Source organism: Canis lupus, chromosome 1 (assembly GCF_003254725.2).
Source record: "Canis lupus dingo isolate Sandy chromosome 1, ASM325472v2, whole genome shotgun sequence".
Lineage (NCBI taxonomy): Eukaryota > Metazoa > Chordata > Mammalia > Carnivora > Canidae > Canis > Canis lupus.
The window spans coordinates 57,804,735-57,832,648 of record NC_064243.1 but is presented as its reverse complement, the minus strand read 5'-3'; the positions used below and the strand labels follow the sequence as shown (position 1 = coordinate 57,832,648).

Here is a 27,914-nt window from a genome sequence, read left to right as displayed (position 1 = left end):
GTTTGTGAACACTCTCAGGGTACCATGAAATTCAAATAAAAGTTGTAACTATGTGGGTTAGACCCACTAGCCTAGGAGCTCTGCTTGAGTGAGACTCACATCTCACCTGTGTGTCCCCAGTGCCTCAACAGGGCTCTGCATTCAATATACCCTATGATATTGGGTATATTGCACTGCTGGGTATTTACTCCAAAGATACAGATGCAGTGAAACGCCGGGACACCTGCACCCCAACGTTTATAGCAGCAATGTTCACAATATCCAAACTGTGGATGGAGCCTCAGTGTCTATCGACAATGAATGGATAAAAAAGATGTGATCTATGTACACAACGGAGTATTACTCAGCCATTAGAAACGACAAATACCCACCATTTGCTTTAACATGGATGGACCTGGAAGGTATGACGCTGAGTGAAGTCAATTGGAGAAGGACAAACATTATATGGTTTCACTCATTGGGGGAATATAAGAAATAGTGCAAGGGATTATAGGGGAAAGGAGGGAAAATGAGTGGGAAATATCAGAGAGGGAGACAAACCATGAGAGACTCCTAACTCTGGGAAACCAACAAGGGGTGGTGGAAAGGGAGGTGGGCGGGGGGTGGGGGGGGGAGACGGGGTGACTGGGCGATGGGCACTGAGGGGGGCACTTGATGGGATGAGCACTGGGTGATACGCTATATGTTGGCAAATCGAACTCCAATAAAAATATTGGAAACTCAGTATTTTTAACCCAAACTCAAAGACTCAAACTCAAAAATATATATCTAAAATATATATATATATTTATCAATACATGAATCTTCATAGTTTTGTTTTTATGAAACGCCACTGTGGGAACAATTTTAAAAACAGTTTCCTTGGAAATGCATGACCTGTGGTGTAATAATAAGGAATACCAAATGCCAAGCAACTTAAGCGAAGCATTCATTTTTACCTTACTACTGCGGGAAGTAGATTTTAGGAAGTAAGGCTTCGAGGTCAAAGGACACAAGGAAACGGGCCAGCTAACACGTGGCCGGGTGGGACACTTGAACACAGGTCGGCCCGGCTCTGCATCACAAAACGTCTGGTGGGGAATTGGGCAGAACCCGGTCGGCCGTGGCCCTTGCACGCGCAGCTAGCAGCAGGCACCCCTGCACCCGCAGCGTGGGGCCTGGCTCTGCAAGAAGAGCTCGTCTGCTCACCCGCCTCACCCCTCCACGGGGCGCTCCTGGAAAGGTGAGACGTGGCCACTGCGCATGCCCACACCGCCCTTCCTCACAGTCCCTTCCCTGCCTCGGGACGTCCCCGCAGCAGCTGTCCTGGAAGACTTTAGAACGGCTCCCGCCCACTCTGAAGTCAAGTGGGCGGAAGCCGTTCCTCTCTGCGACGTGGACACCCTTCTCTTCCTCCGGCCTCTGCAGCTCGGAAGCCAACACGATGCCTTCCCGTTTCTCCGGGAATCGAGCGGGATCTTGCCAGTTGTCAATATGGCCGCCGACGGGCCGGTGCCCGGCAGAGGCTTTTCATAGGCCGAGGTCGCATCCTAGCCCCGCCCACGTCGTCCCTCCGGGATGCGTCCGCCGAGGGCTTCGCTACGCATGCGCAGCGGGGGCGGGCCGGGAGGTGGGCCGGCCCGGTTCTTCCGTGTGCCGCCGCCACCGCCGCCGCCGCTGCCGCGTTCGCTTGGCTGCTGCTGCCGCTCCGGGGCTGCATTGGCGGCGTTAGCCGCGCGAGGGGAAGGGGGGAGCGGCGGAGCGTGCGCGCGCGGGGGTCCCCGCAGTCCCAGCAGTTCCTCTCGCGCGGGGTGGGCAGTCGGGGGAGGCCCTGGACGGCGCCATGTCGGCGGGCGGCCCGTGCCCGGCCGGAGCCGGAGGGGGCCCCGGGGGCGCCGCCTGCGCCGTGGGGGTCTCCCCCGGCGGGGTGTCCATGTTCCGGTGGCTGGAGGTGCTGGAGAAGGAGTTCGACAAGGCCTTCGTGGATGTGGATCTGCTCCTGGGTGAGATCGACCCTGACCAGGCGGACATCACTTACGAGGGGAGACAGAAGATGACCAGCCTGAGTTCCTGCTTTGCGCAGCTCTGCCATAAAGCCCAGACGGTGTCCCAGATCAACCACAAGCTGGAGGTGAGCCGTGGGCCCCGGAGGAGGCGGCATTCAACGCATTTAACGCACCGGTGAAGCGACCCGAGAAAACTACCCCACTGGGGCTGCCTGGGCTTCGGAGGTGGACGGGGGAGCGCGTGTGTATGTGTGTGTAAGGGAAAGGGAGCGAGGTGAGGTGGGAGTAGAAGGAGGGGTGCAGACGCGTGGGTGGCCCGGGGTCCTGCCCCCCCCCCTCGCCACCCTCCCCTCTCTCTCTACGGAGGAGGAGGACGCGGGAACTAGTGACACCAGCCTCCTGTACCTGCAGCATTTAACAAACCAAAGACTTGAGCTCCAAAGAGTCTCTGTCCCATCGAGTTCTCTTACGGATTTTGCACGTCGACAAACTAGGTTTGTGCATCACCAGACTGAGACGGTGTTGATTGCTTTTTTTAACTGTTTCAGGTCAACCTCTATTGCAACACATGCCATTCCCTGCATGCATGAGCAATGTAAGGGGATTCCCTCCAAGCTCTTAGGAAGATTTAGTGGGATAAACAGGGTAGTACCGCTGTCCTCCTCTGTTTGCAGCTAGTCTTTAAATTACAGGCAGGTACCGCCAGAGTACCCTGCAATTTTTCAAATGACTTATAACGTTGAGGTTTTGTCTGTCCTTCACTGTGTTTTCCAGAATCTGGTTTTATTTATGAGAGTGTGTGAAGAATGGTCATTTGCTTTAGTCTCTAATCTTGGGTGTGGGTGTGGGTTGTGGGTGGAGTGGTGGTGGTTCCTAAAAAAAAAAATAATAATCCCCCCAAACCCTGCCACATTGTGCAGAAAGTTAAATTAATGCATTACTATGATATTTAGAAACATGGGAGTTAAACGCTATTACATAAAGAGCATTCTCTAACTGGTTAATTTAAGAGAATGGAGCTTGCATTTTAAAGTAGATAAAAATAGGGTAATCAGTGATGTGCAAAGAAAGCTCTTTGAACATTTGGGTTTCCTAAGAAATCATCGTTGCTATTAGTTATAATGATTGAGAGTACCCATTGGATTCCAGTCAATATGAGTACCAGATATATATCCTCTCTAGGACCAGTGTGGTTAGCATTCTTTCTCTTCCCTGTCAGTGAGCCATGAAAAAGGTGATCTAATTCATCTGCGATTAGCATAGATGCAAATCAGAGATTCTGCTGAAAGAACGGTTCCATTTCTTCCATCCCTTTTGAAAAGGTTGGAATTCAAGTGCTGATACAAAGCTAATCACTTCTTGTTCTAGGTGTATGAAATGTTTCTTGATTAGAGGTTATTTCTAGAAGACAGTTTATTTTTGAGGCAGTGAAAATGCATTTAGCGGTTTTTAGAGAGAGCACTTTAGCTTTAAATAACAGAGCAAGAGTCGCTTTTGCCACATGAGAACTTTCATATCATTTACAACTGCAGGTATCTACGGAGGATAAACAGCTTTTTAAAAATGAAACAATATCTAACTGATTTTTTTTTGAATGGCCAAAGGACACTCTCAATAGTGATATTTTGCTGTCAGATATAAAATCTAATGTGGAGAAAAGATTATTCTATGAGTAGGAGATGGTGCTCAGTCTTTCTCATCTTTAAATATTTTAGATGGGTATTCAGAGCTATAATAAATTATGTATGTTCTTTTTCTCAGAAATTGTAATTACATATTCTGACTCCACATCCTGGCTTAGAAGGTGGCGTTATTTCTCAAAATAAGAAATGCTAGCCTGTCATGATGTGAGCGTATTTCTTCAACATACTTGAAGACCCTTGACTTAAAAGATCTTAGAAAATGGTGAGGAGACATTTTGTTTGTGTGTTTCTTCAGCTACATTTGGCTTATCTGTGCAGCTAATCTTTCTACATTTAGCAGGTTTTACAGTTTTTGTGGAATCGCTTGTGTACTGCTAAGGAGAGAGGGCCATTGTCAGTAGTGCCTTTCAAGGTAGATCTGCTGTTGGATTCTCTGCAGAATTTCAGGGGTTGCCTCATACAGTTACCAATCATCTGAGATCTTGAAATCTTAGAAGAGATTTCCATACTTTCTAGTTCTGTCTTATTTCTTAATAAGTGGATTGAATTAGTTCTATTGTTTTAAGGATATGAACATTAAGATACAACATTTGAGGCCATGTATGGTTTGATATAACGGGTGTGCATTGAATTTCAGTGGTTTTAGAGATTAATGCCTTAAACCATATAACCATAATAAAATATTTTTATCAAAACACAAGTACCTCCAGTATGGGTAACTTATTGAGTATCTTTGTAGATTGTTCCTTCTTCTGCCCAGTTACTGTGTCTTTAGGTAATACCACGTTAAATATTAATATAGTAGTGAAGGAAACAATTTCAGCTTCAAAAAAATTACAGGTTACATTTTAAAATAAAATACAAATGAAATCTATGTGACTGCTGCTTGCCATAAGTTATATTTGGGGAGAGGGTTATTAATAAGGGGAAGGGGAGGGCAAAGAATATCAAAATATATTAAGATAGTGCCATTTCAAATTACTCACGTCTCTTACTTACACTTCCCACCTGCTTGAGAATTTCGGCAATGGTAAGCCACTTGGTGACAGCTATTCTGGAGTCACGGGTACTGAAAGGGATAGTAGTAAGAGGAGTAGTAGTAATATAGTATTAGTGCGTTGGAGTAGAACAAAGATTGAGAACCAATACTTTAGAAAAACCTACCTCTCTACCTGGAAATACAATTTTCTGCCTTTTTACCCCTTCTTTAAAATAACAGCAAAACATTACATCTGTCATATCCTCCTTTCCATCAACAATTGCTGAATCGGTATATCTTTTCAAAGCGATTTACTGTTCACAACCATCAGTGGAGAAACTTTTAACTGATCTAGAGACATGTTTATAATGAACTAATGAGGTACTGTTCTTTTACTGCTTTAAAGCTGCCCTGTTTTTATTTTATTTTTATTTTTATTTTTAGATTTTATTTATTTATTTATTCATGAAAGATACAGAAAGAGAGGCAGAGACACAGGCAGAGGGAGAAGCAGGCTCCACGCAGGGAGCCGGACGTGGGACTCAATCCCGGGTCTCCAGGATCAGGCCCTGGGCTGAAGGCGGGGCAAACTGCTGAGCCACCCGGGCTGCCCAGCTGCCCTGTTTTTAAACAAGCAGTGATGCCATGTTGTATGTAGTGTGCAGCTTGAAGGTTAATATTGATTCAGTATGTGTTTATTGAGCACTAATTATGTGCCAGATGCTATATTGGATATTTGGGATGCAGTGGAGAGCAAAAATGGATACAGTCATTGCTGTTACAAAGCTTGGATAACTAACTATTCGATAGTTAATTGGGGTAACTATCACATAAGTGTGAAATTACAACTTTGATGAGTGTTATGAAAGGTACATAAAATGATGAGAGCCTGTTCTGGGGGATCAGGAAGGCTTCCTTTTGGAAGGGACCATTGAGTTAAGACCTAAAGAATAAGTAGGAATTAATTAGGCCACAAGAAATAGGAATATCATTCAGTCTTCCAGTAGAGAGAACAGAAAGTGGAATGTACGTGACAGGCAAGTGCATAATGCACTTGAAGAACTAAAAAGAGATCTGGTATATGTTACATAAGAGCATTGTCAATTGTAATTGTCAATTGTAATTGTCAATTGGCTGAAGAAGTGATATGCTAGATAAGTTTGAACAGGTAGGTAAGGACAATATCTACGTGATTTTATTGGCCTTGCAGTAGATCTGGGGACTCTATCGTAGCATTGGGAAATGTTGTAAACTAGATGGTAACCTCAGGTATGAGATTAAAATAGCTCACTCAGGCTAGGGTAAGGAGAGAGTTTGGGATAATGAACAGAATAAACGCAGTAAATCATTTAGGAGGCTCTTCTTCTGATCCATATGAGAGGATGATAGTGCAGGCTAAGATAGTGAGATGGAGGGAAGTGAGAAGAACAGGAGAGGCTTGAGAAGTAAAAATAAGCAGTCTAGAAATGGATTGGAATGGAAGGATGAGGGAATTTAGGATGTCTGCAAGATGTCAGTTGGCTGGATAGGTAGATGGATGTGAATTATTAACAATAACTATATTTCTAACCTTACTGATCAATTACTAATGGCCAGACTGTTCTCAGGGTTTTGCATATATTGATTTGTCTAATTCTCACAGCAGTCCTGTGTGATAGGTTTAATATTATTATTATTATTTTCATCTTTTACTCAGAATTAAGGAAGGGGCCCAGGGCTTCAGAACTAGAGAAACCAGTTTCTCCAAAACACACACATTTATGCCTGGTTGGAGGAGGGAGGAGGTGGAGAGAAAAGCAGGCAGAAAGAGTGAATGTGGCTGGATAGATAGCTGGAAGGAGGAGTGTGGGGTTCCAGGGAGGTATTGTTATAAAAAACACATTTATAAGCCAATGAAAAGTATCTAGTTGAGAGGAAAGCTGAAAATGCTAGTGAAAGAGAGGGATAATTAATAAGGCTTCTGAATGAAGAGGAGATCCAAGATACATGTAAAGATAATGGACAGCTTAAGTTGAAAGGACAGCTGTTGTACTTTGAGGGAGAGGGAGACTGAGAGCAGAAGGTGGGAAGTTAAGAGTTTTAGTCTGATGATTTCTTTATATTCTGTAAAACTGAAGCCTAGGACAGCTGCTGAAAGTGGGTGAGAGTAATAAGAGCTGGGAGAAAATAAAAAGATTTGAAATAGTTAGGTAAGAGTGGGAGAGCCAGCTGGCTGGAGAAATAGGACTGCCAGGCAACGTTGAAGACTTGCTTGGAGCTAGTTATCATAAATTCATGGTACAACCAGTCTGCCCTGTTGTGTGACTTTCTCCGGTCTTTCTCTTACTTGGTTAGTAACAGACACAGTGACGACAGTAATAATCCAGTGCTGTAGCAAGAAGTTTGCTATGCAGACAGGAGTGTTATTGAAATGAAAATGGTCATGAGGATGAAGAGACGGAGATAACCTTCAATTAAAGAAGCAGAAACAGGATTTGATAATTATGTATGTGCAGAGGGTGTGGAGGAGGAGAGGTTAAGATGCCACCACATTTCTGTTTGAGAAATGGCTTAGTTGATAGCTGTTTGAGTTTAATAGTCTCCCCTAAAATTCATGTCCACCCAGAATCTCAGAATGTGACTTTCTTTGGAAATAGAGTCGTTGCAGATATGATTAATGTAAGAATTGAGGTAAGATCATAGCAGAATAGACTGGACCTTAAACCCAATGAGATTGTCCTGATAAGAGACACTCAGGCCACACTGAGTAGAAGGCTATGTGAAGAAAGAATCGGAGATTGAGGTGACATGTCTGCAAGCTGAGAAATGCCAAGGATTGCTGTCAGCCACCAAAACCTGGGAGACAGGCATGGAACAGTTTCTCCTTCAGGGTATCCAGAAGGAAGCAACCTTTGATTTAAAGCTCCTGGCCTCCTGAATTGCGAGAGAATAAATTTTTGTTCTTTTAAGCCACCAACTTTGTGATTATTTGTTATGATAGCCCTTGGAGACTTACACCATTTACTGCAATAAGGAATCCAGGAGAAGGAACAGGTCTGGCAGGAAAGATAACAGAGTTGAGTTTAGGAGATTGTGCATAGCTAAGCCTTATCCTTTCTTGCATTTTCCTAACATAGTCTCCTAGTGCTTCTTACCTGCTCCAAACTGTCCTTTCATTGTCAAAATCATTCTAAAATGTTTCATTTTAATGGTTCCTGTCAAAAAAGGGCAACTCTGATTGGTCATTCTTTTTATACTTCCCTTTTACTTGTTGGCTGAAATTCAAACTCTAGCATGGTGGTCAGTGCCCACCCAGTGTGTGTGTCCTTATCCTTTGTCACCCCTTCTTAGCTCCTTTTGCCTCTCAATAACACTGGTCTTGGGCAGCCGAGGTGGCTCAGCGGTTTAGCACCGCCCGTTGGCTCAGGGTGTGATCCTGGAGACCCGGGTCGAGTCTCATGTCGGGCTCCCTGCATGGAGCCCCCCTCTCCCTCTGCCTGTGTCTCTGCTTCTCTCTCCACGTCTCTCATGAATAAATAAACAAAATCTTAAAAAAAAAAAAAAAAAAACTGGTCTGTTTGCAGTTCTCTAAATAGGCCTTGCTTTTTCGCATGGCATCACCACCTTTTACATAGGCTTTTTGTGTATAAGGCCTTCTCTGTACCCTCTGTGTACAGCATTAAACACCCACTCATCTTTCAAGATACCACTTACATCACCATCTCTGAAAGCTGTCCTCACCCCACTTATCTCTCTGCTCTCTATAGGTAGAGGCTGTCATAACACCTTTAACTCACTTGAACTGTTTAGTTTGTTGCCTTGTACTGTCATTAGTGGTTGCCACATCTCTTTACCTCTAGAAGGTAAGCTCTTCGAGGGTCAGGATGTTTAAGGTGAAATAATCTCAATATCAAAGGCTTTGTGAAAGCTGACTTTAAGTGGGAACATTTTCTCTTTGTGAACCCATTTTGATTTCTAAGAATTGGTTGGTGGTTTTTACCCTGTAGTGCTTTCAAACCTTATTGAGTAGTAATTCCTTTGAGTCTGGATATCCAGTTGACTCTCATGTGGATTACAGAATTGGTGTCTCCCTGGCCCCTTTTTGAAGTAGGAAATTGGAAACTCACACATTAAATACCAACCTTTCTGACCTATTCACATCCCTGTTTCACTTGCTGGGGGTCTTCATGTCTCACACCTTTCCTTACTCCATATAGTGGTTGATCTCCATCAGTGTTCAGATGAACTTCTTTCAGACCCTTTCACTTTTTTTTTAAGTTTTTATTTATATTCTAGTTTGTTGGTGTACAATGTAATATTAGTTTCAGGTGTACAATATAGTGATTTGGCACTTTGCATGTATCACCCAGACTAACTTTTTTTTCCCATTTCTTTTTGAATTGGCAAATCACACATGCACCTATAATAGTATTTATGACCCTCTCCACCATAGTTGGAAATGTAATTTTATCTCTTCAACCAGACAGTGAAATTCTGAAGGTCAGAACCCAAATCTTACTTATCTTTTTATCTCCAGATCCTGGCATGCTGCATATACTCAATAAATGTTTATTTGAATAAATTATTTGAAACACTTTTAATGTTCCGCCATGAATCCTCCAAGATTATCAAATAATCGTTCTGTAATACAAGTTTCTTGAGAGCTGGGAGGGCGTCTGTCGTATTATATCCATAGTGTCTAACACAGTGTCTGCCACATTGTTGAATGACTCAATCTGCAGGTTCATTGATTCCCCTGGTATGTAATTCACAAGGACATAACTTGTGAGTTAATATTTCATGGTATTCCATTTTAGAAAAATTTGAAACTGTGACTAGAAGTAACATTAAACATCATTATATGAAAGTATTGTACATGGACTTAGTGTGCTTGTGACATTTCTAAAATATTGGGTGGCTTGATTCTCCTCAACCTACCTCCAGTTTGATCATAGAGCAACTGGGGTCTCTGACATTAAAATAGAAACAAGAAACATTTTGCATTGTTTGGGACTTCATTTTGAGGTTAACATCAAAGTAATTTAAATTTCAAAAACACATCACAAGATTTATCTGTTACTGTTTCAAATCCGAATCCTAGTTCATTCACTTTGTCTCCTGTATTACACACAGCTGCCTTTTTAAAAACAAATTTGATCATGTGTTTCTGCTTAAAATTCCTCAATTTTACTGTGAATAAAATTCATACTTCTTGTTTTTTTTTTTTTTCTTTTTTTTTTCATACTTCTTGTTATAACTGACAAGCTCTGTATGATCTGACCTGTGGGTATGTCTTCAGTGACATATCTTACCATTCTTTTCTCTTATTCTATATGGTCCAGCCACATGGGCCACCCTTCGGACTGCAAGACAGCAGTTCTCAAACTTTTTGGTCTCAGAACCCATTTACACTGTACAAATTATGAGGTCCCCAAAGAGGTTTTTTTTTTTTAAGAGTTTTTTTTTTTTAATGTGGGTTATATCTATTGGCGTTTACTGTATTAGAAATTAAAATCAAGAAAACCTTAAATATTTATTGCATCAGTTAAAAATAGGAACAGTAAGCTTATTGGATGTTAATAAAAATATCATTTTTAGTGAGAAAATAACTTTTCAAAAAATAGCATTGCTTTACATTTAAAAATAATTTTTAGATATCTGGCTTACTAGAATACAGCTGGATTCTTACATCTGCTTCTGCATTCAAATAGTTGTGAAAAGAGGTTTGGGTTGTAAAATGTAGTCATTGAATGGATCTTTTACTGAGTCATGATGTTAACATTATGGGTTGGTCATTTTCAGAATACTGGTTTGTTGAGTTATGCAGATTTTCTAAATGTGGACCCATCTCATACAATAATCTTAAAAACACATTTGTTAATACTACCAGTCTCATTATAAAAATCTTTTTTTTTTAATATTTTATTTATTTATTCATGAGAGACACCGAGAGAAAGAGAGAGAGAGAGACATAGGCAGAAGGAGAAGCAGGCTCCCTGTGGGGAGTCTGATGCAGAACTGGATCCTAGTACCCTGGGATCATGACTCACGCAGATGCCCCTAGAAAAATCTTTAAGTATTTGGAAACTGTCAAGCTCATGATGATGGATTCAATTTTTCCAAAATTCTAATTTTCATTTGAAAACACAAATTTTTATCATTGGCAGTAAATGCTGCCAATTATTTGCCTTGAAGTAACAGATTCACTTAATTATTCTCAAAAATATGTCTATATATATATTTTTTTTTTAATTTATTTATTCATGAGAGACACACAGAGAGGGAGAGAGAGGCAGAGACACAGGCAGAGGGAGTAGCAGGCTCCATTCAGGGAGCCCGACGTGGGACTCGATCCCAGGTCTCCTGGGCTGAAGGCAGTGCTAAACCGCTGAGCCACCAGGGCTGCCCTGTCTACCAAATATATTAATCTTAACACCTGTATTTTCTCTTCTTTCAAATAAAAATGATATTCCATGAAAGAAAATGTTTTACAACTCAAGCGATTGCATACATGCTTTTTCTTGGGACAACATGGTTTGTTTGATATGCAGCATATACACTTTGTGCACACTTCCCATTTCATCACATAGAATATTTTAAAAAAAACATGCTCAAGGGTTAAGGTTTTTTAAAATTCATTATTTTTACTGCCTCATCATGGGCATTCTTAAATTAACTTTTTTTTTTTTTTAACTTGAACACACTGCATTACCTTGTACTAAAATGCTATCCTATTCATCTTTGCTTCTGCACTTTTTGTACATATGTCAGCATAGTGAAAAAGTCAAATAATGTTTTATTATTATTAAAATAGCTTTGACCTTGTGATTGCACTGAAAAGGTCCCACAGACCTGTGAGAACTGCTGCTTCCCAGAAGAACCATACTTTCCCACCCCACTAATTCGCTTCTTTCTCTTTCTTTCCTACAGATTGTGCTTTATCATTCTATTACTTGCTTGTAATGACTTCGGACAAGTTACCTAACCTTTGCATTCCAGTTTCCTTTTCTGCACAAAAAATTGCATCTCTCGAGGCTTCTTATGAGGATTAATACAATTAAAATATGAATATGTTCAAAATGGTGCCTGGCATGTAGTTAATGCTATCATTACATATGCCCTTCATTTTCTTTATGTGCCGCCTCCCACACGAGGCCACTGTAAGCTTTGCAGGGCAGGACCCACATATGTTTCATCTACTACCATTGTATCCCCAGAACCCAGCCAAGTGCTTGGCATATGGTTGGGGTGGGGGGGTTGATAAATACTTTTTGAATGAATATATTTTAAAAATAAAAATAAATTTGCTTGTTTTAGCTGCAGAGCAGTTTGGGGAGAAATGACAACAGATGAAGTTAGTGGTCCTTCTGCTTGGATAGAGAGGAAATTGGAGCGAATAGGTGGGATTTTCTCCCAGAACTTTTGTAAGCCAAACGAGCAGACTGTTTCAGCAGCTGCCTTATAATAAAGAGGAATACTATTGAATATTATTTTGTATATCAGGGGGTGGCAGAGGTTTTTATATTTGACCTGTGAATATATTTTCTGTTTGCTCACAGTCTTTGTTTTGGAATAGGACTTCTTGGCTTTCTATAATATCGGGTAGTAGGAGCAATACTGACCACTCCAGGCACAAGGGAAAAGTGAAGATGGAGATTCTTTATAAAAGGTGTGGGTTAACTCAGATTAGCTCTAAGACTGTTCTGCTATGTGGAAGGATTAGAAGAAAAACCAGAGAATGGCTCAAAATGCTTTTGTTAGTTACATTATTCCCTTGACCTTTGTCATAAGAGGTTAAGGCCACATGAAGAATATGGCTCTGTTCTGCTTCTGCTGTTGGTCCAGATCCTTTATACAACAGTTTCTGTGATGCTTTCTTTTAAAAGTCTAGTTCCAGGAAAGAAGGAGTCTCACCAGGTGAGACTGGCATTGCATTCACCAGGTGAAATGGCATTGCTTCTTTTAATGAGACAAGGAGAATTATATAATTATGTAATATATAAAGGTTCTCCTATTAATAGGAAAATCAGTATTAAAGTTAATACACAATAATGGGTTAGGATGGTATTTTTATAGTAGTATTTTTATAGTATTAGGATGTTGTTTTTATAGTGATATCTTGCCATCTCTATATGTTTTTATTTTTTATATTTTACATTTGTTTTATTTATCTTCTAAGCTTTAAAGCCTTTTGGGAAGTAGGTGGGTGTAGATGATCAATTTTAGATACTGGCATTAAATGGCATAATTGCTAGAGATTTAAATTCTAATCTGTACTTTCATCCTAAACTGCATTTTCAAACATTAAAAAAAATCCATACATTTAAAAGCATAATTGTTTCTTTTTAGTGATTACCTTTTGTACAAATACTTTAAAACAGAAGGTATAGAAACATCTGTAGGTAAATATGAGATTATACTTCCTTCTTTGTCAGCAGCTTTCTGTGCTATAGTTCATTACAGTTAAACGGCTCTTTGGAGTCAACTGTATTCTCTGTGATTCTTTTTCTTTTTTTTTCTTTTTTTTCTCTCTGTGATTCTTAAACAATTTGGGGAATGTGTGCTTTTATGTGCATGCATGTCTGTGCCTGCATGTGTGTCTATCTGTGCATTTACATGAGTTATCTTGCTTAAAGCCCTGTCTGGGATTTGGGGATGTGATCTCATTTGCAGCTCATGGGCTGCTTTGTCACCATTTCCCATTACTGCCAGGATTACAAGGATGTCAGGAAGTCTGCGTTTTAATTCCATGCAATTTGTAATTTGCATGGCAACTCACCTAATCTCTTTGGGCCTCAGTTTCTTCATGTGCAGAATAAAAATATTTTTACCAGATTGTTTTGGGTTCTTAGGTTGGGCGTTCTAAAATGTGTTACTAAAATGTTTGGTGTGAATGACATGCCAGAACTAATGACTGATCTAGATCCAACTTCTCTGCTATATAATATGATGTCTGCTTGTTTCTTGTCTTAGAAACTAGTTTGATCCTCTCCTGAACTCAAGGTTTTTGAGGGGTGCTTAAGGTAAACTAATTGGCATTTTTATCCATAAGACTGTTAAATAAAAACTAGCTTATGTTTAGAAAGAAAGACATAGCTGTTGTGTATTTTTAGAAGATAACATGGATGGAGGATTAAGGTCTAGACAAAGTAGAAAAATAGGAAAGGCCAAATAAAAAATTCCCTTGATTTTGGTGCCACAGAGTGGAATCCAGTAGTGACTGATTATTTTAGAAAGGAATTACCGTGTTGGAAAAATTTGGATGTTTGAAAGAGTATGAGATGAGAAATAGAATAGTAACAGCTGCATTCAATACAAATAAGTGGTGATGATAATGCTCTAAAGTTATTAAATAGACTGCCTCTCTATCCTTTTCATTTTTGGGAATACTTCATTCCTACTTTGCCAAATATGTCCTGAATTTTCATCTGTCTCCACACTCCATTCCAGCTGGACCACATGCTAAGAATCACTACTTTAGAAAAATCTCACTAGTGGTAATTTAGTGGCTTGGGTGTCCTGAAGGCCATGGTCTTAAGGCCCAGAGACCCTCCTAGAATGACATCATTTTATCCTTACTGGCTAGGGAAAGAATATGATGGGCAGCTTTGTTTTATTTTTTTCTGTAAATGAATCTCCAAGATCAAATGTAGAAAAGTGAAAAGATTGTATCCCAAGTTAAATCTCTGTGTAACATAGTTTTTTTAACTGTTTCTGGTTTTGTTTTTTAAAACGTTTTTTGAGATACTGCTTGAAACTTTAAATAAGTGTTGAAGATTGAAATCAGCTATTTCCTTTAAACTTTCACCCTCTACTAGTTATGGTGTTGCCAAGGTAAGGTAGTCCTATGAAAGTTCTCAGGCTTTTTTATGGTCAGATTGATTTTGAGTCTGTTACTTGCTAGCTATGTGATTTTGGGCATAACATTTAAAGTCTGACTTCCAGTTTCTTTAATTATTAAGAAAAAAGTTGGAGAGTTTGGTAAGAATTACAGATAATCTGTGTTGTGTATATGCCTGCCATATGGTATATAGATGCTTTGTGGTAGCTGGGAATATTGTTAGTAAGTTAAACATATATATTGTAGCTATAGAAACACATTTTTTTCCTTCTCGCCAGCTGCTTGATAACACTTCCACTGTCTTGCCCTGGGAGTAATTGGGTTCAAAGTGCTGTTTTCCTGCAGACCAGTTAGGTAACTGGATATAAAAGCAATTTTGATTGGCCTTAGTTTCATTATGTAAATAGTAATTGTCATAATCATAGTCTTTGTGCTAAGATCTCTTTGAATTCTAACATTTGGTGGTATTAGGAAGGTAGCCATTAAGTAAAATACGGATATTTCTAATCTTGACATAAAATTTATCAATGACTTAAGTTTTTGTAGCAGCTAAAAATGCTTATATTATAGACAAAAAAAGAGTTACTTAAATATGACAATTTAGAATAAACTTAAAATACTTGTTTCAAAAATAAAATTGGGCTTTGAATTTAATTTTACGTTGTTTTACTTATTTTTCTGGGTAGATACAGTGTACTTTATCAATGTATATGATAAAGTAGGGCTTCCTAGGTCCCTGTCCTTCTTCATAGGATCTGGGATGGAAACTTGTCAAGGTCAAGAGAATTCTCATTATGTTGGGGATGATTTGGGGCAAGTTTTCTCTTCTCAGCCTTAACTGTACCATTGAATTTGCCATGGGTGGAATCATACTGGAACAAGTAGACCTTATAGTTGAGGTTAGTGAAGGAGTAATTGAAGGCAACAGTATCAACTTTGCCAGAGTTAAAAGCAGTCCTGGTGACGGGGTGCCCAATATGGCCAAATCCATTTTCTCCGATCTTAACCATTTCTCAGGGACCCACTGGAATTGCACAAGAAGATGCAACTGTCTGTTGAACAAGGAGGAACAGAGAGCCTGGGCTTTGAATTTTAGTATCTGCATCTTCTCTTTGTAAATAATTTTTACTTATTTTTTAAGTTGAGCAACCTCTTGAGAAATTGTTTGACTTAATGAAGAGTCCTTGTTTGTAAAAGGCCACATTCAAAAGACCCAAGCACTAGACCCTATTTTCCTTGCCCTTTTAGAATATAATCATTTCCGACTTAAATATTAGCCTGCCAAATTAATTAATGAATACCACATATGCCTCTTTAGCTTCTCTCTTAACTCCAGGAGTTTTGCTCAATTATTAACCATGAGATTTTTGGTTTGAAAGATAAATCATAGTGGGATCACCAGGCAGTATATGCCTCTTGAAACACACAGTATATCCCTTGTCACAAAGATTTAATTAAGTAAATCTAATTAAACCTTTAAAGATTTTTTTTTTTTTTTAATGTTAAGTTATCTCTGCATCTAGCATGGTGCTGAAACTCACACAACTGCAAGATCAAGAGTCATATGCTCTGCTGACAGGTGCTGCTCTGGCAGGCACCCCTAATTAAACCTCTAGATCTAACTTCCAGTTACAGATCTACATAGAGGAATATATTCCAGATCTACATAGAAGGATGTATTAGACAACCTCATAAATAATAAGACAAATGCAGAATGAAAGTCATTGTTGGGGCACCTGGGTGGCTCAGTGGTTGAGCATCTGCCTTTGGCTCAGGTCATGATCCCAGGGTTCTGGAATCAAGTTCTGCATCAGGCTTCCGGAAGAGAGCCTGCTTCTTCCTCTGGTTATGTCTCTGCCTCTCTCTGTGTCTCTCATGAATAAATAAAAATAAAATCTTAAAAAAAGTCATTGTAATTAAAAAAGATAAGGGTTGTGTGATAGATTAAATGGATTATTTTAAACTATTTCTGGGGAGAGGTTCACTTTAGCATAAGCTTCATATTGCTCAAAAAGTGCATATTATTCAAATATTTGTTTTCCTTTTGTGATTATTTTATTTCAAAGACTATATATAAAAACCTATGGATTTTGAGTTTTGGGTTTTTCTGTTTTGGGGTTTGTTTTTACTAAAAACGACTTTCTAGGCAAGACTTAACTCTTTTTAAAGATTTTATTTATTTGAGATAAAGTGCACATGTGCTCTTGCACACTGAGGAGTATGGATGAGGGAGATACTGAGATCATTCCAAGCCACCCCAGGAGCCTCAAGACTTATTTGTACTTTGAAGGAGCAATCTTCAAGATGTATTGAACATTGTCTAGTAATAGGTGATTTTAGATGTTTATAAGTTTTTTGGTAGGCATATTTTTTGTTAAGTGGAAGATCTATAAGACATATTTATCATACATGTAAATTTTTTTTTTCTTTTTCTAAGTTTTTCAGTTAGGAGTATTTGTAAAAGATATGTGTAAAAACTTAGTCTTTAGGCAAAAGACATGAAGTTCTATGTTAATCTCATGTATGTTTATTATATTTAAAGAACAGAGCCAACTACTAGCCTATTTATTTCTTTTAGCATTTAAATCTTTTTTTTTAATTGAATTATTTAGCATTTAAATCTTTTTTTTTTAATTGAATTATACCTGACACAATGTTGCATTAGTTTCAGGTGTACAATAGAGTGATTCAGCAACTCTATATACTGTGCTCAGGACAAGTGTAGCTACCATCTATCACCATGCAGTGCTATTATAATACCATTGACTATATTCCCTATGCTGTACCTTTCATCCTTGACTTACTCATCCTATAACTGAAAGCCTGCACCTTTCCTTCCCCTTCACCCCTTTTTGGTCCATTCCCCTACTCATAATAAGTGTGTTAGTTTGTGTTTGGAGGATGGGGGAAGGAGAGCATGTGCATGCAAGAATAAGAAAGAAATAGATAATCCTGTAAAAAAAATAGGCAAGACTGACAATGCCAAGTGAAGGCAAGAACATGAAATTCTCATGCATGGTGGGCATGTCAGTTGCACAATCACTTGTAAAACTGACCATTTTAACAAAGTTTAATGTATTCCTACACCATAAACCAGCAGTTTCCCTCCTTGATATATACTCTACAGAACTGTATTTCATATGTACCAAAAGACAGATTCATAGCAGTATCAATTTAAGAGTCAAAAACTGGAAAATAGCATAAATGTCCATCAAAAGTAGAATGAAAATGATAAATTTTGGTATGTTCATTTAGTGAATACTGTATAGTAATGAAAATGAATGAACTGTAGCTATACAAAACATGAATGAATCCCATAAATATAATCTTAAAAGCCAGGCATGAGTGAATGCATACCATATGATTGTATCTATATGATGTTTAAAAACAGGCAAAACTCGGGGTGCTTGGGTGGCTCAGTCAGTTAAGTGTCTGCCTTCAACTTGCGTCATGATCCCAGTGGCCTGGGCGAGAGCCCTGCACCAGGATCCATGCTCAGCGGGGAGCCTGCTTCTTCCTTTCCTCCCCACTCCTGCTCTCTCTTGTTATCTGTACCACTATCTCTATCTTTCCTTCTCAAATAAATAAAATATTTTTAAAACGAACAAACAAAACAGGCAGAACTATCAGTGATGTTAGAACTCGGGATATTACTTTGATGGTTATGTCTGTGGATGAATGGGGAAGTAGTGATTGGGAAGGAGCCACAGGGATGTCCTCCAGTGCTAGTACTGACCTGTTTCTTTATCTGGGTGGTAGTTAAATAGATACGTTTATTTTCTGGAATTTATTATGTGTGTACTTCTCTGATGTAAGTTGCAGTTGAATAAAAATATTGTAAAAAGGAATGAGGAACTTGTTATGATATGGAGCGATCCCTAAGAAATAACACAAGCAAAATGAAGTGGTGTTTATATTATGAAGCATTTTGGTTTGGTTTATATTTATAGCATGCCACCTTTTTTCCTCTACCTCTGGTTGTTACCCAAGCCCCACTTCTTGGCCATCTGTTTTCCCTCCAGTTCAGTCTCAGGATATAAATTCCTATCTCTGTGCCCCTGGTGCCAACCCTAGTCCCAATTTATCACTTTTTTTTTTTTATTTCCAACATTCTGTGAGATAGTTCCTGTTGAATATGTCATGGCTGACACAAAAATCAAGCATGTCCAAAACTTAAACTCATCTTCCTCCCTCATGTCTAAATAAACTACCATCCTAATCTTACAATTTCCTTCAATTTCAGTATTTAAGCTTGAAATATGTTATTGTCAATCTAATTTTCCACTAGACATCCAATCTGTAAGTGTTGCCAACAATTTCAGCATTATGAAATGTTTTTTTTCTATTTTCAAAGTTCCCATGATAAAGCATTTGGCAAGCCACAGTAGGGTGTTCCTAGTGTTGCTGTCTTACCTGCAAATAGCATGTCCCTAAAATGTCACTGGAAGAAAATGTTTCACAGTTACACGGTGATGATGGTTGCATAACTCAATGAAAATACTAAAAACCACTCACTCATACCTTTAAAAAGGGCATTTTATAGTATGGGAATTATATCTCAGTAAAGCCATTATTAAAAACAAAAATGTCATTGAGAACATGTAGTGATTTCCAATGAGATTAAATCTCAGTTTTGGTCTTTCATCCAGAGCTAGCCATTCATCCAGCCTTACTTTCCTGTCTAGGCTTGGGAATTTTGTCAGCCATAACTTCTCTAAGTAGCCTGATCTCCTTGGTAACATACATCTTCATCTCTAGGAAGTGCTTTATGTAGAAGATTAATAATCTTACGACAGTAGTCAAAGCTGTGGGTATTCTTTCTGTCTTAAAATTGGGGAACTTGAGTGAAGACAGAGTGATTTGTAAGCACTGTAAACACAGGGCTAGTATTAGAATTCATTTCAACTTAAAGATATTTATTGGGGCACCTGGGTGGCTCAGTTAGTGAAGCATCTGCCTTCCGTTCAGGTCATGATCCCCAGGATCTTGGACTCAAGCCCACACTGGGCTCTCTGCTCAGCGAGAGGGCTTGCTTCTCCTCCTTCTGCCTGCCACTCCCCTTGCTTGTGCTTGCTCTCTCTCTGTCAAAAAAAATCTTAAAAAAAAAAGATATTTATTGAACATCTTTTATGTACTACATTGATTGATGCAGTTGGGAGGTAGAGATGTATTTCAGCCCTTTGGTTGCTGTACCCAGAGAATTTACCTAAGTTGCATCTGGTTTCTCTCTGCCTCTGCTAGTCTTCTTTCCATCTCTAGACTGCTTTACTATAAATATCTGCTTTACTATTTATATTTTGTCCTTGTCATTTAACTGCAAAGCACTTCTAAACTCTCTTTCCCTCCCTAACCTTTTTTAAACTGTTGTTCACTTTGAATTCCTTAAGATGACCAATTCTCAGTATCTCTGTAACTTGACACATTTTTCTTTGGTTGGCTTGCATTTATATCACCTCAGTTGATAAGAAAGCTTCTCTAAGACCTAAGTAATTAACTATAATTTTAAACATATTTTACATAATTCTTTTCTCATTGAGTTGCATTGTTCTGAACCCCTTGATACTTAGTACAATTATGTTGAATTAAATAGAAAACTCAGGCCTTTTCTTGAGCTTTAACCTGCTGGCCAGTTAGGAAGACCAGATTCACAAGAGACACACATCTTGTGCACAATTGTAAAGCACACCAATGTGAAAAAAACTTCAACTTGAATGGGTAAGCAGTTCTGAGGAGTTGTTCTTCTGTGCTGTAACAGTTAACTGTAGCTTACAGTTGACTTCTGATATTTAGGCCCATTATGACCTTAGTGGCTCCCACCTTTGCACCTAAAATAATTACTAGATAGTGGGTTGGTTGATAGAGGTTAGTGTTCTCTGGGGTGGCCACTTACTGGCCTCTCCTTTAATGTACCATTAATGTTAATGGACCACTGTAGCACATGTTATCTCTAAGGATGATGAGCCATCCCAATCTTTATATTTTCCTAAACTTTGTAGGTAAAGGTAAAACAATGAAAAGCCCTCTTCAAGTAAGCAAAGTAAAATGGAAGTAGCATTCTGTGTTATTAGAAGATATTGTTTTATGGAGGTGCTTAGCTGGCTCAGTCGGAAAAGCATGCGACTCTTGGTCTTAGGGTTTTGAGTATGAGCCCCACATTGGGTGTAGAGATTATAAATAAACATTTTTTTTTTAAAGATATGGTTTATGGAAGAGTTGGTTCTCTTGCCACTCAAGTATCTTACCTGTGCTATTGGATTTATGACTGTATAGTTGGATGTCTTAAGAGTTGTCAATTCATCTATTCAGGCTGGTGTTCATCTATTCATTTTAAACACAGTCTGTGTCATCTTTGAATAATTACTAGAGTCAAAATAAAGAAAATTAAGCTTACTTGATGTTTTTTATTGTTGCTTTATAAGGCACAGTTGGTGGATCTGAAATCTGAACTGACAGAGACACAGGCAGAGAAAGTTGTGTTGGAGAAAGAAGTCCACGATCAGCTTTTACAGCTGCACTCTATCCAGCTTCAGCTCCATGCTAAAACTGGTCAGAGTGTTGACTCTGGTACCATTAAGGCAAAACTGGTAAGTAGTTTAGAAGGTAACATATACTTACATGTATTTTAGAGGATGAAGAGGACAGTTTTTAATGAGGCTTTTGAATATAGAAGGTAATATGTGCTTAAGTGTGGGAAATTTAGAAAACGCAGGAAATGTAAAGGTCTTCATGATCATCCACAGTCTCAGCACCTAGAGGTGAGAAGTGACAATATCAATAAGCAGTTGATACTTAGAATAGGATTTTTTTCCTATTTGAAAATATCTGTGTAAAAATATTTAAAAGATATTTGTAATTATAACGTGTAAACAGTTTTTTGCCCTGTTGGGTGAGTTAGGATTAAGTTCATCTGCATATAACAAGTCCAGAGAACACTGGGAATATTCTTGAATAGTACAAATTATTTTCTTTCAAGCCCTGAAATAGGCAGCACAGAGCTTATGTGATGGCTCTATAGATACTAAGTATCCAATATGCTTTTTGTTGTTGTGTTCGCCATTTTTAGCTCATGGTTTCCATCCTTAGGATCTCTTTATTCTAGGCAGAAAGAAGGAAGAATCTAAGAAAAGGGCAAAAGGATGCTTCCAGGCTGCATTAGTGTTCTAAAGAATTTTTCATGAAATCCTCCTCAACAATTTTTGCCCGTCAAGTTAGCCATCTCATTGGCTATCCCAACTTGCATTTCAGCCTCTTAGTTGGTCACGTGGCCACCTCTTGTGAAACTGGAGTTGAAAATGGAATTGGGTGCCAACCACTGGCATATTTTTTCCTATTGCTCTTATGAGCATTTTTTTCTGCCATTGAACATTTTGTAATGTTTGTATAATATAAATGTATTATATATACATTTTCCATAAGTAACCTTTGCCCTCTTAATATAAGTAGAAAAATTTTTTAAGTCTCATTTCAGCTTAATCTCGTACTTGTTAAGTGTGCAAGTATGTGCCAGACACTTGGTTGACCATAGGGGACACAGCAGTAAGATAGATATAGCTTGGGAGAGGCAGGAAATGAAATGAGGATGATGATAGTCATACATTTTTAAATTTTACTTGTTAGAATTTATTTAAATGAATATTTCCATTCTCCTTAAATCTTTTAAATTCAGAAATTCTATGAATCTAAGTTAGTAACCTTGTTCTCTTTAACTGAAATGAGTCAGATTTCTCACTGCTTTTTTGGGATATTTGATGTTTACGTTGAGAAACAGTGTATACATTTTCACTAGAAAAGAGTTTACTTGAAGTTTTAATGTTAGATCTGAAGCAGGGTGCTGTAGTAGAAGGCACTGAACCAGGTGAGCTGACTAATTTGGTAAAACAAAAAGTTTTAATCTAACACTGTGTAGTTACTGTAGGTTATGGATTTGCAAATATATTTGTTCTAATGAACTTTACCCAAATGATATTCAACGTATGGGAGTTTTCCTTATAATGATTATACCACTAGATAAATTCATTTGTTTGATATTTTTCTAATTATCAAACTTTTTTCTTATATCTTAAGTCTGTCCCCTCTGTGGAGGAGCTGGTAAGTATGTTGTTTCTGTTTGGCTTTAATACGTTACGCTGAAGTGTTCTTATTGTCTTATTTGCATATTATATGTTGTCACTTTGTATTTGGATGTGATGTTCATGATGATAGTTTTTTAATCTTCCAGTACCTGAAAAGTTCAGTTGGTGGCCCATTGCTCTTTTCTCAGTACACGTTGTGAAAGATTTTTCTTTTGTTTGTGATTTATAACCATTATTTACAGAGCCCATCCATTTTTGACAACTTTTAAGCCTTGTAACTTGTTGAAACCTCTACTTCAAAAGAGCAATTGGTTTTCCCACTTGAGTATTTTGAAGATATATTAAGAACACCTAGCTTTTTTCTCTTTTTCTATTTGAACTTATCCCCAGAGAAAGAATGTGCATGTTGGTTTCGTATTCATCTTCTGCATGTGTCACAACTTTTTAGCAGTCTTGGAATAATTGTGTGGCCTTTGAAACAACTGAATTTTGAAACTTTTTGCCAGAACTTATTTTAGAAAATAACAATGTATAAATTCTTAATATTTTCCTCACTATGCTAACCTAATCAGGTTCCAGTTTGTCTGATGGCTTTATTTCTTTTGAAAATACACTGTTTGGCTCTCTAAATACAAAATGAGCTTCTTGCTTATTACCTAATAAATGGGCTAACTAAAGATTCATATTTTTTTTCTTTAAAAACTAAAAAGATTAACTTCAGTTTTCTTAGTCCTATTCATGTTTGCGAATGTTATTTTCAGGCCTGACAGTTTGTCAGAATCATTAGGTGTTTGAATCATGAAAGCAAAGTGGTGACTTAATATGTGTTTTGTAAATTCCATAAATACTGTATAAATAGGTTATCAGGGCAATTGTACATAGACAAATATCAATGTAAAGTTTATTTAGCCCATAAACCAAAGAATACTTGGTCTTCTGGAACTTTTTTTCTGAAACAAATAGCATTAACTTCAGTAAATGTCATAAGAAAGCTTATTGTTCATGTTATCTAAACTGTGGAGTTTTTTTGGAACTGATTCTTGCCTTTCAAGAAATATGCTCTGAAATAAATTGCAATTTTAATAATTCTAAAGTTGTAAAAGGAGGATTCTAGATTATTCTTCAGATTCTTGAAAAACAGTAATCAAAGAGGCAGTAAATATATCTACCATTTGGTAATGACTCATTTTAGCTTGTATATTATTTTTTTGTGTTTAAGACTGTGGTACTCACTGCCTTATATTTGAATATGTCATATATTGATGTTTTAGTGTATCATTTATTGATATACTATTGAGAAAACAGACCAAAGCAGACATTAGATTAGTACCAAAGTATATTCCAGAATTGTTAGAGGTTTGTTTGAATTTGTTTCTCAGCTTACTACCCAGAATAAAAAGGGAAATAATTACAATAATCAGTACCCATACAAATAGAAACAGTATCATTTGTCGTTTGCTCAAGAGAAGCATTTTTTTCTGGTGCTGAGCAAGACCTTTATTTAAGTCTCACAAAGGGGACAGGGTGAACAGTTTCTTCCACATCTCATCAACAGATACAACCACATTTACACAGGATTTATAGATTCTGTTTATCAGTAAATCGGTAAAAGCAGTTCTATAAGGCAGTAAAAACATTTCTACTCAGAATAAATGGAAGTTTACAGTGTTTTGTTAATCCAAAAACAACACTTAAAATATCTATCAGGGCCCTTATTCAACTCTTGGAAGAGTTTTATTTGGCCACAGAGCTTTTGTGTATTTGAGTTTGACTGCCTTTAGGCGGGATTTTGTACCTTCCATTTTCCACTCGACTTTGTCTTGTATTGGTCTGTTTTGTGCTTGGGTCCCTGAAGGCATTTACATTGGTCACCCCTGAGTTGTAGGAGTAGACATATTGTACTTTATACTTTTAAGGTAAATTGAACATTATTTCTCATATGTAAGCTTGTGATAAAAATTGGATGGCAAAGATCTTGAGGTTTTATACTCTAGCTAACACCTGTAATTCACATATATAGACTCTCTACCAAGTAGAGCATTCTTTTATGAGAATTAAAAATGGATGTCCATCCTACCTCCTAGAAGGCAGGTAGGGAGGGCCCTGTTTTCCTCCACAAACATTTATTTTACTTCATTCACTTTGACATAGGGATAGATGAATCACATCCCCAAAATCAGTGATAATCTGTACCATAGATATGGTCATGCAGAGAAATTTTTTAATGTATAAATTTTTCAGTACGTTTGTTACCAGCATTTTTCCATTACCATCAAACATTCTTTAAAAAAAAATTAGAGTATCTGTTCTAATTTAAGCAGTTTAAGTTTCTGGTAGTCCTCTAAGGTAAATTAACCATGGAATCTATGTAAGTGAAGAATTTTGACTTGTTTATAGAATTATTGCTTTAAAGTTAATTAAGTGTTTGGATACAGCCACCAGAGTGATTTTTTTTTTATTTTAGTCTAGTTTCTTGAGTCATTTTTAGAAAATAAATAGGGAGAAGATTCAGTTATTCATTGCAACCACTCCTATTAGTGTATGATGACATAAGCTTAGAAAATACTAATTATTTTAGTATCCTCAGTGTCAGAGTACCCCAAGGCATGAAATTATCTTATGTGGAAGTGGTCCCAACACCTTCTGGTACTAGTTAAAAAGAACTGGATCCAAATCTTTGTATGCTCCATTTTATAGAAATGGTAACTTTTATCATATGCTTTCATTGTTGGTATTGTAACAGACTGTGCGCTTTTATGTATTTTGAGAAACATGGTATGTTGCTAAAAAGCCTTAAAAAAGTATTTTCATTACATTGTGCGTGGGTTTTGTTTTTGTTTTTGTTTTTGTGTTTTAAATAGGAGAGAGAGCTGGAAGCAAACAAAAAAGAAAAAATGAAAGAAGCTCAACTTGAAGCTGAAGTGAAGTTGTTGAGAAAAGAGAATGAAGCCCTTCGTAGACATATAGCTGTTCTCCAGGCTGAAGTTTATGGGGCAAGACTGGCTGCCAAGTACTTGGATAAGGAACTGGCAGGAAGGTGTGTAAAAAATGAGTGCCTTGTATTCTTAAGTAGCTAGATATTTAGTGAGGTTGACTCTTACCTCTTATGGTAAATGAAACATTAATCTTTATCTTAAGAGTTATTTTATAGGGCAGCCAGGGTGGCTCAGCGGTTTAGCACCGCCTTCAGCCCAAGGCGTGATCCTGGAGACCCAGGATCGAGTTCCTGCGTCAGCCTTCCTTCATGGAGCTTGCTTCTCCCTCTGCCTGTGTCTCTGGCTCACTCTCTCTCTCTGTCTTACTGTTAATATTGATAGCATTATATATTGTAGATTTATTTAGCCATACTACATAAGTATTTCTGGTTTACACATACACAAACACACACACTGATAGGAACTTACTCTGACATGCTAGTAACTCTAGATCTGCACCTTTCAGCCACTTCCTGCCTTGAAACCATAAAAGATGATGTTCACATGTATAGCCTTTCTTAAGGAATTCTTTCTGTGATCATTGAAATGTAATCTTTCTTGACTCTCCAAAACACTTTGGAATGACAGTGACTTTATCATAATAATATGGTGCTCTCCTTGTATTAATTTTTTATAATCACAAAATTTGGTGATTTATTACTTTTGATAAATATTTTTTTACTTATTCACAGCACATTAAGAACTGATGTGAAGCAAATAAAAATAATTTATATCATGTTGAAGTGCACATTTTCTAGTAACTTTTGCCATATTTAAAACAGTAATTTTTAAAAAGAAACTGTCTTTTAAAAAAATGTTTTTGTACTGTTAGGTTCCTGTAAAGACTAATATTCAATAGTGCCTGAGTTTGTTGACCTATCCTGATTGTGTGCAAGACATGTTCATTGACATCAGTCTCAAAAATTTTTTAGATGTATTTGAATTAAGTATATGGTTAGAAAAGGTTTCATTCATTCTTTTTTTTAAAAAAAAAACTAGTTTTCTCTTGAAGATATCTGTTCTTTTCAGACTTTTGGTATGTTACAAATCTGAGAAACATCAGGAGGTCCTAAATGTATTAATTACTAACAGGTTTTATTACTAACAGAAATAGGTTTTCTGTTGAGGTTTATGCAAAAGCTACTGGTATCCAGTAATTCTTCGGAGTTCTCTCTGTAATAAAAATTATAATAATGAAAAACTAACTGAATTAACTGTTTTCTCAATATAAAGGGTCCAACAAATACAATTACTAGGGCGAGATATGAAGGGACCCGCTCACGATAAGCTTTGGAACCAGTTGGAAGCTGAAATACATTTGCATCGTCACAAAACTGTGATCAGAGCCTGTAGAGGACGAAATGACCTGAAACGACCAATGCAAGCCCCTCCAGGCCACGTATGTTTGTTTTGTTACTGTTTCATACTCAACCTCTTCCTTCTTCCTTTAGTCAGAAGTCCTTTTCATGGTTTTTATTTAGTAGTATTTAAAACCATTATTTTAAAAGTTAAAGTGGAATTAAACTTATTTAGAACAGATACATGAAGTTCTTAGTTGACTTACCTGAATGCCCTGAAACGATATTTCTGAAAACTGAACTGTTGCTAGCAGATACATATTGCTCGTACTTTGACTCATATTTCAGAATTTTTCTGGATCATATTTAGGCATGTTTAAATTCATTTTTTAAGCTTATCAGAGAACATGTCATGTTAATAAAGTGGCAAGTGTTTTGAGGGTAGTTCTTAAGGGAATTTTTGGTAACTAGATTCAGCTGTAGTTTCTGAACTAATGTTTCCACCTGTTTGGTCTTGAATTAAGATGGAATTTGAAAAAAAAAAAAAAAAATGGAATTTGAGGTCCGTGTCCAATTGTCTGCTTCTGTAGCCATCATTGTACAAGAGCTTTTCTATCTGGATAAATCTTTATTAAATTTCATTACTACAGCTGTCTGATAATATAAGCCTTTCCATAATAAAAGCATGTCTGACTCCTTCCCAGTGGCTTACATATCTTATTGCCAGATAAACTATGGTCTTAAACAAGTTCAAGTATTTGTTATCTCTGCAAAGATTATTTTAAGAAGAATTGATATGTACATGAAATTGATGGGAGAAGAGCGCAGATTGCAAATAAGCCCTTTTGCCATTGTTTTCTCTGGGACTTTGAGGCACATTAAATTCTAGGAAGTGGCCAGATGGCAAGAGTTACTTAATGCTGCATAAAGGAGTATGAACTTTAACCTGATAATCATGGGATTTTTTAATAAAATGGTGGACTTAAGATTTAACATTATTTTGACATTACTTTGGTAAAGTGAAGAGAATATAACAGGAGAGGGCCTAACTAGAGTCGAGTACATTAGAAAGATACTATAGTAACCTGCGGAACAACTGGTGAACATAGGGGAAGTATATTTGAGAGAAAGGGTAGGTTTGA

The 27,914-nt window shown here is 37.7% G+C and overlaps 2 protein-coding genes across 4 annotated transcripts in view; one reads left to right on the top strand and one right to left on the bottom strand.

The window, feature by feature from the left end:
- The first annotated feature begins 1,641 nt into the window (after positions 1-1,641).
- The window catches only part of GOPC (golgi associated PDZ and coiled-coil motif containing), a 40,222-nt gene continuing 13,949 nt past the window's right edge, over positions 1,642-27,914 (top strand). For 2 of the 3 annotated variants that reach the window (XR_003126397.3, XM_025422841.3), the window contains exons 1-5: positions 1,642-2,110; positions 20,847-21,011; positions 22,492-22,515; positions 25,361-25,536; positions 26,708-26,873. Coding sequence is in view for 2 of the 3 variants with exons in the window: in XM_025422841.3 (XP_025278626.1) it covers positions 1,823-2,110; positions 20,847-21,011; positions 22,492-22,515; positions 25,361-25,536; positions 26,708-26,873 (819 nt within the window). In the remaining variant the exon portion in view is untranslated. The remainder of the gene's footprint in view (positions 2,111-20,846; positions 21,012-22,491; positions 22,516-25,360; positions 25,537-26,707; positions 26,874-27,914) is intronic. The other variant, XM_025422842.3, reaches the window with a different exon arrangement.
- Positions 20,809-27,914, bottom strand: part of DCBLD1 (discoidin, CUB and LCCL domain containing 1) — a 98,230-nt gene continuing 91,124 nt past the window's right edge. Inside the window, exon 16 of the mRNA XM_025422840.3 lies at positions 20,809-21,176. Within this exon, the coding sequence (XP_025278625.1) occupies positions 21,124-21,176 (53 nt within the window). The 3' untranslated portion in view covers positions 20,809-21,123. The remainder of the gene's footprint in view (positions 21,177-27,914) is intronic.